This window comes from Doryrhamphus excisus, linkage group LG12 (assembly GCF_037039965.1).
Source record: "Doryrhamphus excisus strain RoL-2023G ecotype Guam linkage group LG12, RoL_Dexc_Guam_v1.1, whole genome shotgun sequence".
Classification (NCBI taxonomy): Eukaryota; Metazoa; Chordata; class Actinopteri; order Syngnathiformes; family Syngnathidae; genus Doryrhamphus; species Doryrhamphus excisus.
Genome location: NC_136368.1, coordinates 15,250,603 through 15,270,435, shown reverse-complemented (window position 1 = coordinate 15,270,435; position 19,833 = coordinate 15,250,603). Strand labels below are relative to the sequence as shown.

Below are 19,833 nucleotides of genomic sequence, written 5' to 3'. Positions count from 1 at the left end.
CTTTGAATGCCTCTTTCATCAAACAAGCAAGGGTTATGTTAGATTTTCCTCTGGTTTGGTGCTCATAAACAGACCCGAGGGACACATAATACTTTTGGAACATCATGAAAAAGTCACTTTTGCATGATAAAAAGTCCGAATGAATGAAAGTGATTGTGTTGTTGTGTGTAGGCTGCTGAGGGAAGGGCTGTCAGTATAGTCTGGACTGTGCTCTCACTTTCCAGCTCTTTCAGTGACTCGTGTAGTGTTGTTCTGTTCAAACATACACAAACACTGACCCTCTCTCTTGTTTCTCTTGCAGGGACCAAGAGACCAACCGGAGGCTTAAAAATGTGAGTTTATTAGTGATAATTTCACTTTAATCTTGTTATTTCATGTACATTTTTCACAGTTTTACTTGCTTCTGATACTTCTTTACACACTACAAATCCTGCAATGACTTATAGGTTCTGATCACCCTTTACTGGCTGGGTAGAAGAGCGCAGAGCGAGCATTCTTACGATGGACCTTACTTGAATTTTAAGGCGTTTGAGGGATTGCTGGGCATAGCACTTCACAAGGTAATCTGCACCTTAAAAACAAGCACATACTGTATGAGTGGTATTGCAATCCTTTTTCACAGCCACTGCACATTGCATTCCTCAAAGCCTCCCTGGTATGTGGGCTATGTGCGGGAAAACACGGCATATGAGACATGCCAAGGGTTCCAGGCATGAGGGGATCAGATTGTTAGCGACCAAGCTGAAGGCTATGTTAAGTCATACATGACCCCCATGGCTGCGTTTGGCTATTTAAATCTGCTTTACCAGCTTTATTGGCGTTGTTGTCAACATGTGACTAACATGTTGTGCATGTGGACATAAAAATAAATAGTAATGCTCACAGGGAAAGGATTGGTTCATTTTTACACTATGAAAGGTTCATCAATTGTTTTTATGATGATCTTAAAGTTATATGTACCTAGTGCCTGTTATCTATAGCCTATAATCTGCATCCCTCATAATGTAAATCCAATGAATCTCTTCCAGGCACCAAAAAAAATACATTTTAATGAGAATAATTATTGTTTTTACAAGCATAAAACAATCCAAAATGACAAAAAAATGATTACTGTTGATGTGGAATTTCCATCTTTGCTTGTGTAATGAAATTAAATCGTGTTTCTCACCATCTTTATCAAAGTGCTAGCACTCACAAAGTTCTTTGGCCCCATGGCGGGTTGTTTTGCACGGACAGCTAGTCTGCTAGGCAGCTAGGGTGTTTTTTTTTAACAATACATTACAGGGCAAACAAACTAGTTGTACGTATGAAGAACATTACCTTCTTATACGTACTTGGACAAACTCAGCTAATTAGCATTAAAGCTACAGACACACAAAACTTGTAGTTTTGAGTACAGGTTACTGAAAACAATAAAATCAAAATTGTAGCATCAAGGCTAGATTTTGGATAACACACTTCCAATACAAGAGTGTGGCCTATCTGAGACTGTTTTAAAACTGATGAAAAATACTATAATATACTTAAAAAAAATCATAATATTATAGTTGCAAATGAGGGAATAGTCTCAAATACAATTTAGGGTTGGTGCCAAAAATGTGTTCCTTTCTAGAAACTGAAAGGTTATGTGAGTGTTATGAATGGATATGAGTGCTACAGCTGTTAAAAATGAAAGGCCTGTCTTTCATCCACATGATCACCCAAATATTATAACTACTTGAAATAATGTTTTTTTTTTCCATAATCAGAATGTTTGGGTGTGTGTCTTGGACAGGCTCTCCAAGAATTGTCAGGTCAAAAGGACGTCCGAGACAGCGGTTTTGGAGATAACTGGTACTCGGAGCAGCCGGGAGGAGGAGGAGGAGGTGGAGGACACAGGAGAGAAGACTCACTAGACAGCTTGGACTCTTTGGGGTCTCCACCTCGCAGCATCTCATCGGACGCCACTCTCAAAGGCAGCAGTGAAGGTAAAGAGATGTCTTGTAACTGATTGAACCACCTACGGCGTGTGTTTTAACTTCTTTTCATCCCAAAGCCCCATCATCAATATTTAACTTAATTTTTATGGAAAGTCAAATATTTGTTTAAAAAAAAAAATAAAGAAAAAGCTGACTTTTGTAGAAAAACAAACACCTACTGCCCTCTAGTGGTTTGCTTGAATGGGAATGTTTTTATGTTTTTGTTGAATAGTTAAACTGTAGAGAGGTCACCGGTGATCATTTTGCATGATAAACATGTGTGAATTAAAAGAAGGAGAAAAAGGAAAAAGTAGTCCTACTCGTTCTGCATTTACTCCCAATCCCAAACTGCATCCACCCCTCATAAGACCGGAACAGTGAGACATTCCACAGTCCTCCACACGGACTTGCAAATGAACAGGCTTCCAAAAGTGCCAGAACATACACTTTTCCCCCTCTGTTCTCCCACTCATCTGTTTTGTTTTTTACAACCACCGTTACTTACAGTTTGGGGTGACCACAATGTGTTTTTTTGGGTGGGGGTGGGGGTGGGGAGGGTGACAGACAACTGTTAAATCTGTTAAATCTTCCAGAATTTGACTGGTGGCACATGGGTTCTAAATAGTCATAAAATGTTAAACCCTAACAAAAATAAACACATCTCATATGTCATGTGTCTCATATGAAATACTTCTGTCAGTACATGTCAATATGTATACTGTGAACTGTGTACTTAGTTCCCGAGTGCGAAAATGTTACTGTCATTGTGCACTTACCAGAAATCATGCAGTATTTACCTTCTTTTTCTGTTCTTTTTAATGATAAATTGCAACCACTTAGTTAGTCCCTCCCCCTTCCGCTATGTAGCCAAGATGGCGACTATTGTGGTGTCCATTACTGTGCACTTATTTTGGTGTGTTACCTGTGCTATTAGTCTTTATTTTTGACAAATACCCCACATGGTGCAGCTGTTATTGAACACACAATATTTAGTTGGATTTACATAGAATTTCCCACACAGGTCACAGAAAAAAGACAAGGGTGTTTAGCCAAATAACTTTTTGGTTACGGACAAGCCCATGTGTGTAAAATTTGAAAACATGGCCGCCACAAAACAAACATCTTCATAGGGGCACAAGCAGGACATAGGCAAGTCAGTATCCGTTTGTCAAATTATTGTAAAACTTTGATGATGTCTTCCAAAGTATTGGTCCCGTAACCCTCTGTCCACGCTTTAGGTTGTTTCAGCGACGCTGAAGCAGACGCAGCCTTCAAAATGGCCGACAACAAGGACTCTGTCAGTTACCGCCGCTCTGTAGTCCTCACGCCGAAGGTCACCACCCAGTTCAACCAGTTCCTGCCCACTAAAGACAAGCCTACAGGGTATGTGCCCGCTCCGTTGAGGAAGAAGCGAGCCGACCGCATTGAGGACAACCGTCGCAGTTGGACCAATCCGGTGTATGAGGACGAAGCCCCGATAACCAGGTATTGGTCTCTGGGGTTTTATTTTTGGATGTTGTTGATGGTCCATGTCGGTACTGGTGTTTCCTGTCCTGGTGGTGTCCTCAGTGACACCAGGTCTTCCCCTGACAAAAGTCACTCATCCCCAAGCGCTCACCAACTGTGGGGCTATGAAAGCGGCAGCGACTCTGACTGTGACCGGCCGGACCCTGATCTCGTTCTGGATGACCTGGCCAGCAGACGCTTCCACACCCCTTCGCCGGCGCCGCCCGCCAACTTTGCCGTGCCCATCAGCCCCAAAGGAGCGGGCAGGGGGCTGCCCGGGACCCCCTGGGCAATTGCCTCTGTGAGCCCCAGTGTTGTGTCTCATCAGAATGTGGCCTACCTCAGGTCAGAGAAGCGGCGGTGTGGTTTTGTTGTGTGGCGAGAGCACAAAACATGTGAACGCTTCCTTTGTATTTCATCATCGTAACAACGGGTGACATCTTTGGACTTTATGCTAACAAGGCTGTTTTTGTTGGGTCGACTTTCAGCTGCACAGTCTTCATTTTTATCATTTTAATCCGCTTGGAGGAGCATTTTATTTGGGTTCAAGCTTGCGTTTGTTTGAGAGCTGTCATCCTCCAGGATCCTCCTCCTTCCCGTCTTGATTGCCTGGTGTGCCGTGTTTGCTTAACACAAAGAAAAATGCTTTCACACGTGTGATTGCATCATCTCTCTCAATCAGTGGCGGCCCCGGCGAGGAACCGAGGGTGGAGCGCCCCTCCACGGTGTGCACTGACAGCCTTTTCAGGGAGCTATACGATGACTCCGAAGATGAAGACGATGAGGTAGGCTACGCAGACCCCGTTCAGGATGACCTCTATGCTCGCAAGATGGGAGCCAGACCCCAAGGAGCTGGTGGCTGCGCGCCATATCACAAGTTCTTACCAAAGTTATGGACGCCGGAGGACGACATTCACATCCAGAAGATCAGGCTTGGCTCTCAGAAGAGGCCGTGGTACAAGCAGATGCAAGGGTTCAGGTGTGTGAGGGACCAATAGAATCAACATGGGAAGAAACCTAAGGCACTCACAGGGAGCTGGACTGGGTGCGAAATCTAACGAGATCCAACACATGAATCCAAATATCACACTGACACAAATATAAGACCATTTTTTTCATTCATTCATTCATTTTCTACCGTTTTTCCTCACGAGGGTTGTGGGACTGGTCGCCAGCCAATCACAGGGCACATATAGTCAAACAACCATTCACACTCACATTCATACCTATGGACAATTTGGAGTGGCCAATTAACCTAGCATGTTTTTGGAATGTGGGAGGGAACTGGAGTACCCGGAGAAAACTCCACACAGGCCGAGGGTGGAATTGAACCCTGGTCTCCTAGCTGTGAGGTCTGCGTGCGCTAACCACTCGACCACCGTGCCGAAAAGAAAAATGTTGCAAAAATATGAGATTTGTACATGCTAACCAGTGGGTGGGGCCAATAGATTTTCTCACACACCAGAAACACTACCGTGTAAAATATCAATATTCTTATGGAAAACCAAGTATGAAAATAGTATTTCAGAATGTTTAGCTTTTCCTCCTAGAGTTGTCCAGTAAAATTATTAGCAATATTTTTTAGTTTCATACACAAGAAAGCGAATAGGTCACTGCACTGTTGTGGTATTATTATAATATTGAAAATATTCCACTACTACTGCACACTACCACTATAATAATAAATATATTATCCATTAAATACCACTCTGACAGTCCCATCAAAATTGGGAATTACCTCTGTAAAGGCTGAAGTCTTGTATTGGATCTCATTAGATGAGTGCAGGTGTACTTAATGTGGTGACCTAATAGGTTTGAGTCCTGCTTCCTCCTAGCTTCACATTTTCCTCAACCTTCAACTTTTCACTTTCTAAGATTCTCTGCTTCATTGTCCTCACTAACCTTCCTTTCTCTTTCCTTCATGGCTACCCTTCCTTTTCCTTTCACTTTGTGATCCTGGGCCTCAGCCAAGAGAAGTCTGGTTCCTTGTCGGATGATTCCGAATCTGATGCCTCCAGCCCTTTCATCTCTTGCACCCCCAAACACAAGATCGCAGTCGTCGTGCACGGGAAAAGGTCTATACAGCTGCACGATGTTGGCGGGATATAAATAAAAGAATAATAATCATCATCTATTGTCTAATTCTAATAGAATACACTCCTACTATGAAGACAACCTTATTATGATGGAAAAATATCATCGTTATCAATTATCCAATCATTTGATCCACATTTATGTATACAATCCTGTTAAGTACACAATATGGACATAAGTATTGGGTCTCCTGGACATTCCACAAACTTTTTTTTTTTCCAAAATTTCTCATTAGTATCAATGCCTGTTTCCAAGCAATTGCAAACTCCTTACAATGTAGGTACATCACTCTACCTTTATGAATAGTGCCGTCAAGTTGTTTTCGAAATGTAAATGTACCATTCCTTCGACGGACAACTCACATGCTCCTCCGGTTTCACGTCTCCTCCCTGCTACTCATCGCTCCTCACCTTGCCCTCCTAACTACAATGGGACAGTGATGTTTTGCAGCTGATGCTAAGCAAGCTCAAATATGACTGACCATTGTTTTCTCCCTTCATACATAAAAGTTGATTTTATAAAAATGCAACTTGCATAAGTAATTTTAGCGCCACCATGTGGTGTATTTGTCAAAAAATAATAGCACAGGCAAATGTTCACCTTTTTGTGTGCAGCAGTTCAGGACTAGAAGCTTACTCAAAACAATAATCTAGTTTATTAATAATCTAATCTAGACGCTAGTCAGAGGCTGCACACCCCGGTCTAGTCCCAAGACTTTTGTCCAAATAGTGTATTAATAAGACTTCTTCAAGTGTCCTCTCTCCTATTCTTGATCTTTAGTCCACATGCATGCACTCATCACCTCTCTGTCCTTGTCTTTCTTGCCTGCCTCCTCCTGCAGTCCCTCTATGCACCCATACTCCCCTCCACCACTCCCCAAGACCACCCAGTTAGAGACCCCGCCTCTGGTTTTCCCCCCAGTCGACCCCACCGCCGGTCCAAGACTGGTTAAATGCCAGAAGTGGCCCCTCTTCGGGCGCCAAGACCCTCGTGAGCCTCTTGATCCTATCGATTATGAGAGCATTATCCCCGACTTGGAGAACGACGACATGTTTGTGAGGCGGACCCTTGCCTTCCAGTCCAACCAGGAGCTGGCCACGGTCAAGACCCCATTGTTTGCAAAGCGCCGCCTGTGGACGTCTGAGGAACAGCTCAATATCATCACCCAGCGTCATGTTGCTAACATGGAGGAAGAGGAGTTCCCTGACATTGAACAAGACGACGTGGTCCAGCATAAGGAGAAAATCCAGCAAACTCAGCAAAAACGACCCCTCTCAGGCGCTCCAGACAACTTCTCCCCGATGCCTATCCCTGAACCGTGGGACCTCCCAACAGATCTGAAAACCAGACTCCTGTGCCCACCGTGCCCTCTCACCCAGCAGACATCCAAGTACAAATCCATCATAAAGGAGAGCCGTCCCGAATCAGACGACATGCTGGTCCGAAAGCTTACAGCGTGTTCACAGCAGAGCTCAGCCAATCAAACAAGACCCTCTGTGCCAACTTCCTGTAACGGCAGTGACTTACAGAAGTGGCAGTCGATCAGGGAAGCTAGTCAGCTGAGATACAAGAAGAGGCTCATGGTGGAGATCCTAGCCACTCTCAAGCTGTAGCTTTCAAGTCTTTAAGTATATGATGGCATCTTTGGTGTAGGATTTGTTGTTGAAAGTTAGAAATACAGTGGAACCTGTTTAAGGTCAGCCTGTGTATGTTGACAAGCTGCCAGTCAACCAACTCAAGACTCATCAAGTCCTGGTCCACCTTGGTTTTCTTATTACAGTAGTTAGAAGTGTCCAACATACATGGTTGACCCCTTTTTGTCTGAAGTCTGACATGAAAAGTCAGCCTTTTATGCTGACATTAGTTGTAGTATTATTAACATAATCATTATCCGTCATGTATTTTTGCAGAAGCAGACTTGTGGTAATGTCAAAATCAGTAAATACAAAGGAAGAAGTACCTTCTTCATAGTACCTATGAAAATGTCAGCATAAGACCAAAGAGCCGTTCTACATTTTGAGGTAGACTTCTAATCCGTTCTTTCATTGCCCTTGTTGAAAGTAACAAAATGCACCCATTTAAATTGGAGTTAGCCAATCTGAGTGATGTCGACTTAACGGGTTCCACTATATTTGAATCTGTACTGAGGAATTTTTTAAACTTGTCGGTTGTCGAAATGAATCACAATGGAGGCACATGATTCTGAGTTTTGTTGCTCTATATCTGCTACAAAAAGTACATTTTGTGTTTTTTTTTCTCTTTAAATCCAAACACAAACATACATTTTATTTTGGTTGTTTTTCTGAGAGAATATACAGTATAAAAAAATTAAAAAAATAATTGCAGCGTTACATCGAACAGCAAATATAATCAATTTTATTTCTTGTATTGTGATATATACTGCATATTATTTGAATGCTGAGTGTTTATATGTTGGGAAAATACAACAAATACTATTTAGTGATGTACTTTATTATAAAGTAATATAATAAAATAAAAACTTAAAAAATATACTTTTCATTGCTCACTTGCTATATATGGTATTTATTGTAATAAATTATACATATTAATTTTAATGATATTTTGGGCAAAATGCAACAACTTTTCATTGATCAGTTAGTATATAATATATTTATGGTCGGAAATATATTGTAATATACAGAATATAATATCTGTAATGTTTATTATTATTAAATAATATAATTAAGCAAGAAAGGTTATTTTTTATTGAATGACAACATATTAATTTTCATTCTGATTGCAAGAGGCGGGGTACACCTTGGACTGGTCGCCAACCAATCACAGGGGACAAACAACCATTCACACTCACATTCATACCTATGGACAATTTAGAATCTGCAGTTAAGTTAGTAAAACCCACGCACACATGGGGAGAACAAGAAAAGAGAAACAAGAGAACAAGAAAAATGTCATTTTAACCCACATTAAAAAGTAATAAATAAAAAAATAGATATATTTCATTGTCCTGTGATGGAATACATATGTTCGCACCTACAGTGGGAGTTTCACACCATAATAAAACTCACTAAATCACTTTCAAGTAGAGCGGTCTGCGCCACAAATTCCTCATAGCGCTGATGGATCGTAATATCAATCTGCTCCCACACACGAGCACAAAGCAGCCATTATACAAAGCATACTTCACCTCTATTTATTACACCACTTTCCCTCCTCTGGTGGCGCAAAAATGTCACTTACCGGTGTCAAAGGTTAAAGCTATGATGTCACTTTAGAAACATACACACACACTTACTTGCTGATTTAAAACACTCATGTCTCTGGCCCCCCCGACCCTCTCTCCCTTGTGGTTTCCTAGACAACGGCAATCGTCGGACAGTTTCGAAGGGTGAGTTGACACGGGCCACTCCCAGGAATGTAGCGTATTTCACTGGCTTTTTTGCTGCTACTGCTGCTGCTGTACTAAATACTTAACACATGACAAAGCCTATTTTGGCGTGCATGCGTGTGTGTTTCGGGGCATCCAAGCTCAAGGCCTTTCCTGAAAAGACTAAGGGAGAAAATATGTATATATGCACAAAATAAAAATCAATTTTTACAGGTGAGTAGAGCATTATTGCTTGTGTTGTGCTTAAGATATGCCTTTATCCGTCCCTCAGTGGGGAAATTTGTAAATCTATTTTGCTTGATGGCATGGGGGCAGCATTTACTAACCAGCTCGGTTTCCTGCTCCCCTCTATGGTCTTTTTTTTGTTGTTTTTTCTGTTATTTTGTTCTGTCAGTGTGCACAGAAAAAAAAGCTTTGTTTGACAACTGCATTGATGATAACAAATTTGTCTCAAAATGTTCAAAACAAGAACAGTTGTATATTTATATGTATTTTATCTGTGTCAGAATGGCTGATTTTTATTCCAATGTGTCACAGGGTACCTGAGTTCTTTTATTTTTTGTTTCAAATGATAAATCACCTCAAGATTTTTTTTTAAAATCAAATGTCACATCTGTAGGTGCCTTGTGATCTTGATATAAGTCTAGTTTTTACTTCAAAATGTTTGTTTTGGCTTTGAATCACGTACATCTGAGCCAACTTGTTTATTATTTGAGCCAAATGTCATCATATCAACATTTGTTATATGTCCAATGCTCTTGTGGTTCTATGCGTGTGCCATGTTTATTATACATCATTGGCCCTTCCTAAATGAAGCTCTTTTCAGCTTTTTAAATTGTATTTCATATTTCCCCTGCCCCTTTATAGGAGCAAATCAACAAGTGATATTCCGGAAGAGTCCCTGGTCACCCGTCGGCCTCACTATGAAGAGCTGGATAAGTATCGGGAGCAGATCAAGCAGAGTGAGGACAAGTGGCAGGATGTGAGTATAAAAAGACCACAAATGGATCTGCTCTTTCATACATCTGTGTATTATTATTATTATTAGTAGTAGTAAGTACATGAGTGTATCTCAGTCTAGTGAAACCTAATTGGTGTCATATAGTCAAATAATAAAGCATTTAAACAGCATTTAGGTCATACAGTCCCCAATCCACAGTGGTGTTGAGCCAGGAGGAGCCTAGAATACACAAATAGAACACGTTCAGCCTGTCCTTTTTTTTTCCCCTCAATGTGCCTTTCTTCATCGCAGGACTTGAGCAAATGGAAGAACCGGCGCAAGAGCGTCAACTCTGACATAGTGAAGAAGAAGGAGGAGAGAGAGAAGGTTGAGCAGATCACATACGGCAGCAATAGAAGGTCCAAGACCTTCAAGGAGATGCAAGAGGACAGGTAAATTTTTTTCAAATTAGATTTTATCTTATTATTTCCTGTATTTCTTGTCTTTATGCATGCAAAAATAATGTTTTATTTCAATGAAATATAATTTATATTCAGGGTCATGTGACGTGACATAATTGTATTATTGCTTCTGGTGTAAATCTGGTGTTCTTGAATACTACTGAATCTGCAGTATGTATTGACCTGTCATGCAGTATAGCATATTGAGCAGAAGACAGAAAAAGGTGGGTAGTTTTATAGCAAAGTTCTATACATTTATACATGCAAACCAACCAAGCCATCAGAGCTTTACTTCCTATCACTCACACAAAGCTGGTCAATACGGTATATCATAACCTGTAATTGTTAGACTACAATAGACAACAATATACAAACACGGGTTTCCAAACTGAGCGCCAGAACCCAAAATAGATGAGGGGTCATTTTTGTGGTCATAAGACAGTTTCTTGTCAAATTACATTCATTTTTGGAGTCATACATTTTTGTCCTATTGTCAGTTTTGCTCCTTATCATGAAGTACGTTTAGGGGAATAGGTTTTGGAAAAAAATATTGCTTCCATTTCTAACTTTTCATCCTTTGCTGTGTGAACAGAGACAACAGGCGAAACAGCAGCATCGGCAGTCGCATCCAGGCACTCAGCTTTGATGACGACATGGATGTATTTGAGAAACCAACCCCTCGCTCCCGAGAAATCCTGAGTCGAAGCTACACCATCGACACTCCTTTTCAGTCCTCTGACTCTTTTACACCTTCTCAGAAAGAGGATAATGCGCCGGCTTCATCCCAGACTCGGGTTAGATCCACGAAGCAGGAACCTGACACCGTGGATGCCCCTGCAGAGACCGCCGGTAGCCTCAGCTCAATCCACAGACTCAAACCCTCAGGAGTTGTATCCTCTCTCAGGAGTTCCGTCTTCGAAAACACCAGCACTGCCAAAACTGAGGAGACTTCAAGCATTGTCTCCGCTCCGAGAGCCCCACAAACGGTGCCAGCACCAAAAAGCACAGTTAATGTGCAGCCCCCGTCCTTTGGTTCCACGTACAGGCAACCGCAACCCAGTGCCGTGAAAGCCAACCCTCCAGCGGTATCTCGAGTGTCTGCCTCCCTTCCAAGGAGCTACCAGAGATCGGATAGTGCACGCCTGACCTCAGTCGTTGCACCAAGACCGTTTGGGACCCAGGCGTCCCGTGTTGGGTCACTTACCAGGTCCTTCACCGTAAGTCCCAGAGTCATACTGTAGTAAAACTTGGAATGGGGTATTCAAAGATTCATTTGTCTCCACAGTCAGACGACTCCAACAACCGCATCAATGGGGACGTTGGAGTCACCATTTCCAAGAACTCGTCGGTCCCCAGCCGCTACCGTCAGTTCATGACCCCAGAAGATGAGGCGGAGTCTCAGTCGAGCCCCGCCCACAGCAGTGAGGATGAGGAGGAGCAAGGGGAGACTACCAGGAAGGATGTCATCTCAACCTCCAACATCCTATTCGACCCAGTTCTGGTCAAGAAAGATGTTCCTGCCAAGGATCCCAGCCAGGTAATTATGGATCAACCAAAAACTAAGAACAAACTAATAATAGTCATAATCATGCAGCTATGAGTACTGAAGAGAAAAGTATGAAAAAATGGATGCTGTGTCATTTATCATGACATACATTTTTTTTTACATATTTCATTCATTTATTATTTTTTTTTTTAACATTATCTGTGCATCACTTTTGACCAGGGGTGGGCAAACTACGGCCCAGGGGCCACATGCCACCACATGACACTTTTACGGATAAAATAAAACTAATAATTCAAGATGGACTGTTAGAATTATAAGTGTAAAATAGCATGTGGGTATCAAATATATAGTCTGGCCCCTTGGGCAATTTTGTTTACTCAATGGACCCCCCCACGCGAGTCAAAAAGTTTACCCACCCCTTGCTTTTAACTGTGTCTTTGTACAATGTCCTTGGGCTCCTTAAAAGGCGCTTCCAAATAAAATGCATTGTTATTATTATCATAAAACCAAAGAAGTTCTACTCAGGGTGTTCCTAGTTTGTACATTAAACCTCAAAAAACTGGTCTTGCCTTGTAGGAGAGCTCCTGCGAGATGCGGATCAGCTTGAACCAAAAGCCCAATAGCAGTCGAGACTTCGGTTTTGAGGCGGCGTGGGACTCGACCGGCGCTCGCGTCAAGTCCGTCCAACCAGGTATTGACAAAACTCTGCTCAAAACCGTTCATAAAAAGGTGCCCTCATGATGGGAGGTTTGACCAGGACTTTTAGGAGTTGAGAACAAGACAAAGCAGGTGAAAACCCAGGTAATGATAATAATGCAGTTTTGGTCTTTAGAATACATTCTGAGCTACTTGAGTCTGAGTACATGAGTACTATACCACTAACACACAGGGCATGTAAAAACTTAATATTTCAACTTAAAAAAGTTTTTTCTTTAATAATTCATCTTTATGCAACCGATTTTTCCTCTTAACATTATATATTTTGCATCATGTTTTCTAGACCGAGTCCAAAGCTATGTAGGGCAGCATCTGTGTCAGACCTCCTGGGTCTGAGCCTCCCGTTTCCACTGAGATTGCCTCACAATACACTTAGCATGGAACAGTAGTTCTGACATTATATACTGCATATATATATATATATATATTACCCTGTCAGGGTCTGACTCAGTCCTATTATTGTGTCCTCCCACAGGTAGCCCAGCTGAAATGTTCCAGTTGCAGCCCGGGGACGAGGTGCTGACGGTGAACGGCCACCAGGTGGCAGACATGAGCTATCTGGACTGGAAGGCTGGCATGGACGAGGCCCTGAGAGAGGGCAGTTTGGTGATGGATGTCCGGCGTTATGGCCAGAACAGTGAGTCATCTACAAAGAGTGTGTGTGTGTGTGTGTTTGTGTGTGTTTCAGGTATTCACTCTTACTTCATATACTATAAGGAACAAGTATTGGGGCACCCACAAGAAGTAAAATAAGGACCTTTTTATGTCCATTCATAAAATCCAACGTTTGGTGAATTGTGCTTCACAATGATGACCTCCTGTTTGAAACCCAAAATGTCAGAAGGATCGTGAGGCCCCGCTTTCACGGTCTGTACTGCATCTGCAAAGGATTCAATGTGAGCCTGGGGGTTACGCTATATAATGTCTGCTACCTTTTGGTCGTTTTTTCAGCTTAAAACTACATCAAACATGCTCTCTTCTATTGTAGAGTTACATCATTACCTATTTGTGCCTCTTGTGCAAAAAAACCCTAAAAGTCTTTGGGAGCAAGTGGTTAGGTTGGAAAAAAATGTATAAATATTTCTTTGGTATGACTCAAGAGGTGTGTGTCCTAATACTTAGAATTTTTGATTTATGGATTTCAAAACCCATAGTCCCATTTGTGTGATATCGCATCGTCAATTCTTGGTTTTGGTTATAGTATGTGTGTCAGGTGGAGGGGCATTAAAGAGCCTGCATTCCCGACACTGCCACTGCCACTCGTGCCGCTTGCGTTGCTAAACGGTTGTGACACTCTAAATTGGTCCATAAAGTGTTTGTTGAATCATGCGTGAATGATCCCATGACAGCCAAGCGAGCGAGGTGACTGCAAGTGTTATTGTGTTGACCTTAGATTTTTAGTATTTCATTTCTTCTTTTGTGTCATGCCGCTGCTTGCATATTGTCTCATTTGGTTCTAGTTCCTTCTTTTTGTGGTGTTTTTTTTAATGTCTTATCAGCATTCCCTGCTATTTTCCTGGTGGTGGGAAAAACTCAACATACTAAATACCAAGCCCAAGTCAATAGCGTAAATCATAGCATATGGTACTCAGAGGATAATCTATACTATATGTTGATAGGTCCCCCACAAGTCAAACGGAAAATAATTTTCACAAAAAAAGGATCTTTTTTTGCCCATCTGTTTGACTTATTTTTTCTGATTGTACAGTATATACTATAAATGGTAATATAAATGTATGGGTGTTAAAAAATGGATTCTACTTTGCAGAAATTCACTTATCACGGCCAAATCTGTAACCAATTATCCACGATAAAGGAGGGATTACTTACATTTCTGAAACAAAATATAATTTTTTATTTTATTTTTTAGCTGTTTGTTCATCAGCAGGCTATTTACTTCCTGGTTCGTGGGGAAAGACGCAGGACAAGGATGTTGGAACATTTTTCTATTGTGAAAGTTGTAGAATGTGGATCCATTGTAATATTCATTTATTGATTCATTTTCTACCGCTTTTCCTCACGAGGGTTGCGGGGGTGCTGGAGTCTATCCCAGCCGTCTTCGGGTGAGAGGCAGGGTACACCCTGGACTGGTCGCCAGCCAATCACAGGGCACATATAGACAAACAACCATTCACACTCACATTCATACCTATGGACAATTTGGAGTCGCCAATTAACCTAGCATGGTTTTTTTTGCAATGCGGGAGGAAACTGGAGTACCCGGAGAAAACTCATGCATGCACAGGGAGAACATGCAAACTCCACACAGGGGATGCCGAAGCGGGGAATCAAACCCGGGTCTCCTAGCTGTGAGGTCTGTGCGCTAACCACTCGACTGCCGTGCAGCCCTCCATTTTAATAATTTCTCATCATTTATATTATTTCCTTGCGCAAAACTGGTACTTTTTACATAGTGCTGCTTGCAAACAACTATAAACATTACCACTTGATTTTGTGCTTGGGGGAGGTAACAGGTAACAAACACTATGTGGGTTTATGGCAGCTTTCTAAGGCTGCATGGCTGAGGAAGGTGGTTTCTCTGTCGCCCTCTGCTGCTGTTCTCTATAACAACACAATAACCTTACTTGTTGTAGTTCTCTTAATGTGCTTGAAGAACATTTGTCTTCCTAGTGGACATTAATACAGGTAATAATAACATCACGTGATGCTACAATATGTGTGTTATGTTTGTTTTTTGCAATTGTTACATTATCTGCAAGCAGCCTGGGACAGAGATCTGCCTTCCCTGCCATTTAAAAGCCATAAGACCATCAATCTGACCACTGCGGATCATCCCATACTTGTAGGTTTTCCTGACACCAGTGCCGCTAACACGTTGGATTTCACCTCGCTTGGGGAAATATCACCTTCTGCCAAGACGCCCACCCACTCTGTGGTGGTAAGTGGACCACAATAGCACATTCATTTGAACCTAATTGGTGGGGTAAAGGTTAGGATTCTGTTTTTGGTGGGTATTAGGTTATTAGGATTTATGAATCAGGTTTAGGGGTCCTTCTATTTGTCTTTCTATCTTTCTATGTGTCTTTTGTAAGCGTTAGGGCTTAGTAAGGCTTATTAGGTGTACATATATGTTTAAATAGCACATTGTGTCATGTCTTTATGCAGGATGTGGCATCCAACGGAGTAGATGGCGGCTTCCCTAAAGTGTCACTGATCACAATGACGAACGGTAAGGATGGTCATACATCGCTGTGGGTTTTGCATTGATGACTTTTGGACTGAATGTACACTGCAGGGCCCAACACTAATCAGTAATAGTCTTATTGTCTTATTAAAACTGTTTGTCTCCATCTCCTGTGTAGACTCAGAGCCCCTTTCTTTGAAAAACTTAAAACGGAGGTCAGAGTTTTTTGAGCAAGGTAAAAAAAAAAAAGTCTCAAAAGCAATGTTGGAGCTCTTTTGGTCTCTTTTCGTGTCTCTGTGCATTTGTTCTGCAATGGGGATTATTTTGCATGTTTTCACCTGTCCGTTATTATTGTATAGAAATAAGGAAATCAGCAGGAATCTATCTTGGGCCCCTCGCTATTTCCATCGTTTTGTCTGGATCCAGAACTCTGTCTTTCCTTCTTCAGGTGTCTCACAGTCTGGTGTCAATGTGCTGATCTACCTTTGTGGTAAACATGGTTGACATGCTTGGGTGTGTCGTGATTTTTGTTTTTTTTATATGTCCCTTACAACATGGACACGGATGTCCACCTTCAGAATATTAACATATATATACATATTTATATACTCTATTTTTTCAATAAAATTCAAATGTATGGCAAAATCAAAACAAAATGGCTACAATTTAAATGGGGGAAAAACAACATTGTTGAATAAATGGCAAAATTCTGCATTGAAGCAAAAAAAAAAAGTTCATTCTTAGGTAAAATAATGAAAGAAAATAATATTTTTTTAAATAATTGAAGATTCTTTTGATTGTATAACTATAACGCATAATGTCTTTAATGGGGGAGTATTTATTCTTTTGAAAAAAAATATTTTGAGACTAAGTTGACATTTTTTGTAATTCAGGTGAAAAATATAAAATTTTCCATGGAGGGTAAAATAAAAAAAAAATATTAAAAATTAAAAATGGCTGGACAATATGTCAGACATTGTATACTATTATGTACATTATGGTTTATATTTATATACATTACATATAAACATATTTATAATATGTTTATATGTATATTATTGTATAATATGTATTGTATAATAATACGCACAGATAGATTTTCCTTTTGCTGTTATGCATGTTCTCCAGCATGTTCTCCAGCATGTTCTCGCTGCTTTGTCAGCACCTTCCAGCCTGTCACTCACGCTGCCTTCTGCATGCTGATGATATGTTTGTACCACCTTATCATGCTCACCGTCCCTCAATTGATTTTTACAACTATGGATGTCCGATGTAAATACGTGATATTTATTTATCGGGTGATCTTGTTGAAGGAATCAATAAGTGGGCTGAGCCTGACATTTCTTGCTTTACATGCCACTTTTCAAAATGAATGAATGATAAATACGATTAATCAACTTGCGTGTTAATATGCTGGATGGTTAAAGGTTAACTTGCACCTTCTGTTGCACAAATGTTGACTGATTGTGTCTCTTTTTTCAAGGAGGAACAGACTCTGCAACGCCAGAAGTACGTAGAACATCATATACGATGTGTGTATAACGATGAATATGATGTTGATTTGATTCTCTCCATCCACAGATACCCGTTCCATCCATCACTCCGTCTTCTAGAAGCTGGTCTTGGGACCCAGAAGAAGAGCGCAGGAGGCAAGAGAAATGGCAAAAGGAGCAGGAGCGCTTACTACAGGTTCAAGAAGAAAATGAGGTCAAATTAATTGTGGTGTACAACCAGTGCCAATGTTATTGTTGTCTTCTGTAGGAGAAGTATAAACGCGACCAAGAGAAGCTGCAGGAGGAGTGGCTCAAGGCCCAGCAGGAGATCTCCTTCAGTGTGGCACAACAAGAGGTATTGCAACAATAAAGTATGTTTTGTGCTTTTGTGTGATAAAAAGAATATGCATAAAATTATATGAAATAAATAAATTGTGTTAAATACAATGTAATTTTAGTTTTTTTGTCAATAAAGAGAGAAATTATTTGACAAAAATATATTTTTACAAGTAATACTAACATAAATAAAATACATAAAATAAAACTGATAAGCAATAATGAAGATTTTTTGTTGCATAATAATAGTAAGCTGATAGTAAATAAACTTATTATAATAATTACATGGCTGCTGCACAATGAAAAGCAAGAAAGACAATTAAGAAAAAAACTGAATGTATTAATATAAATTGTAATGACATGAAATAAAATAAACGATGACAAATGAACAGTTTTATACCCCAAAATATCAGCTGTTTTCAAATGTTTTGCAAGTGATTTGCCGCAATTATTATGGTCATGTGGACATTCCACAACACACACACAAAAATCCCCGTTTTAGTCACTTCTACTTTCTAGTTGAACAATCTCGATGTTGCTTTCGCTTTTGTTGTCCCTCGCTGTGCTTGTAATAAGAGCTGATGATATCACGCCATCATGTGTCTAATCACGCCACTTTGTGTATCCTGCAGCCTGTCAGCCCACACTCACCCCTGCCCTACTCACCGTGGGAGGAGGAGGAGAGGAAGAGGAAGGAGGTGGAACAACAGAGACTGGCGGAAGAGAGCAAGAGAAGAGAGGAGGAGGAGAAGAAGAAGAGGAGGGAGGAGGAATTGGAGCGCCAAATACGAGAGGAGGAGAGGAAAAGGAGGGAGGAGGAGCTGGAGCGACAGAGGCTGCTAGCGGAGGAGAGGAAAAGGAGAGATGAGGAGCTGGAGCGACAGAGGCTGGCGGAGGAGAGGAAGAGGAAGGAGGAAGAGCTGCAGCGCCAAATAAGGGAGGAGGAGGAGAGAAGAAGACAAAGGGAAGAGGAGCTGGAGCGCCAAAGAAGAGAGAGGGAGGAGGAGGAGAGGAAGAGGATAGAGAAGGAGGCGGAGGAGAGGAGACAGAGGGAAGAGGAGGAGCTCCTCTGGCAGAAGCGGAGAGAGCAGGAGAGGGAGGAGCTGAGGAGGAGGCAGGCAGCTGCTGAGGAGCAACAGCGCCTAGAGAAGGAACAATGGTCATTGTCCATCTTACTAGTAATACCATCATTACTATTACTATATATATGATATGTTACTGTTATTATTAGTAGTAATATTAGTAGTATCATTATTATTGTTGGTCTCTCCAACCATCACCAAACATTCATTCCCATTTATACACTGGTAATAGTATTAATTTCAGTATTTATTTATTTTTTTTAATCAAGCCATTTTGGTTTTTGTTGCAGGGCAAAGTCGTTTGATGAAGCGGAACAATTTCAAAAAAAAGGTCAGTATTGTTAATAAGCACTTAGCAGTCGCAATATTAGGTACAGCTCTAAATAGGTCTAAATCAGGGGTCTCAAACTCAATTTACTTGGGGGCCACTGGAGCTAGGGTCTGGGTGAGACTGGGCCGCATCAGGTTTTCCAAAAAAAAACCACATTTATTAAAAACAGAAAAATTAATAAACTTTGCTTTGGTTTTGATTTTCTTCAAGAAAAGCTCTGATAAAACATTCCACTGTTCTCAGATATCTTACTTTTTATTTTTCTACACAAAATAAGATGAAAAATAAATAAACAAATCAAGAATAAAGAATATATAAATATATATATATAAATATAAATAAAGAATTATAATGAACAAAGCATTATTAGAGCCCTGTAGACATTACAAAACACCACTATAGTCACATTTATACTTTTTTTATTTACAACATATTGCGCAACTGCAGGGTCTTGAGACACATGCTAACTCGCAAACTAGAGAGCTAGCGACCTAAACGGTAGCCTTCAAGTTATTTCCTTTAAACTTAAATAGCCAAAAACTTACCACTTCCACACGGATAGGGAGGATAACTATTAACAGTTATTTAACCTTTAACATGAACATTAATCAAACGTAATAATTTTTTTCTGGGTACATGATACCATACAGCATCCATATCAAACTTGCGCGGGCCGCACTAACATTAAACTTTCATATCAAGGCGGGGGCCTCAAACTAGTGTCCTGCGGGCCACATTTGGCACGCGGGCCGCGTGTTTGAGACCCCTGCCATACAGCATCCATATCAAACTTGCGCGGGCCGCACTAACATTAAACTTTCATGCCACATTTGGCCCGTGGGCCGCGTGTTTGAGACCCCTGGTCTAAATACATTCAATACAATTGACACAACGGT

The 19,833-nt window shown here is 41.0% G+C and overlaps 1 protein-coding gene across 8 annotated transcripts in view; it reads left to right on the top strand.

Annotated features, from left to right (window-relative positions):
- Positions 1–19,833, top strand: part of lmo7a (LIM domain 7a) — a 56,459-nt gene that overhangs the window by 31,068 nt on the left and 5,558 nt on the right. For 5 of the 8 annotated variants that reach the window (XM_078794997.1, XM_078794999.1, XM_078794996.1 and 2 more), the window contains exons 6-24: positions 302–332; positions 447–560; positions 1,775–1,967; positions 3,197–3,443; positions 8,896–8,925; positions 9,793–9,907; positions 10,178–10,317; positions 10,919–11,543; positions 11,612–11,863; positions 12,410–12,524; positions 13,026–13,187; positions 15,274–15,449; positions 15,677–15,740; positions 15,874–15,930; positions 17,179–17,204; positions 17,277–17,384; positions 17,457–17,543; positions 18,157–18,683; positions 18,897–18,937. In XM_078794997.1, the coding sequence (XP_078651123.1) occupies positions 302–332; positions 447–560; positions 1,775–1,967; positions 3,197–3,443; positions 8,896–8,925; positions 9,793–9,907; positions 10,178–10,317; positions 10,919–11,543; positions 11,612–11,863; positions 12,410–12,524; positions 13,026–13,187; positions 15,274–15,449; positions 15,677–15,740; positions 15,874–15,930; positions 17,179–17,204; positions 17,277–17,384; positions 17,457–17,543; positions 18,157–18,683; positions 18,897–18,937 (3,110 nt within the window). The remainder of the gene's footprint in view (positions 1–301; positions 333–446; positions 561–1,774; positions 1,968–3,196; positions 3,444–8,895; positions 8,926–9,792; positions 9,908–10,177; positions 10,318–10,918; positions 11,544–11,611; positions 11,864–12,409; positions 12,525–13,025; positions 13,188–15,273; positions 15,450–15,676; positions 15,741–15,873; positions 15,931–17,178; positions 17,205–17,276; positions 17,385–17,456; positions 17,544–18,156; positions 18,684–18,896; positions 18,938–19,833) is intronic. The other 3 variants (XM_078795001.1, XM_078794998.1, XM_078795000.1) reach the window with 3 other exon arrangements.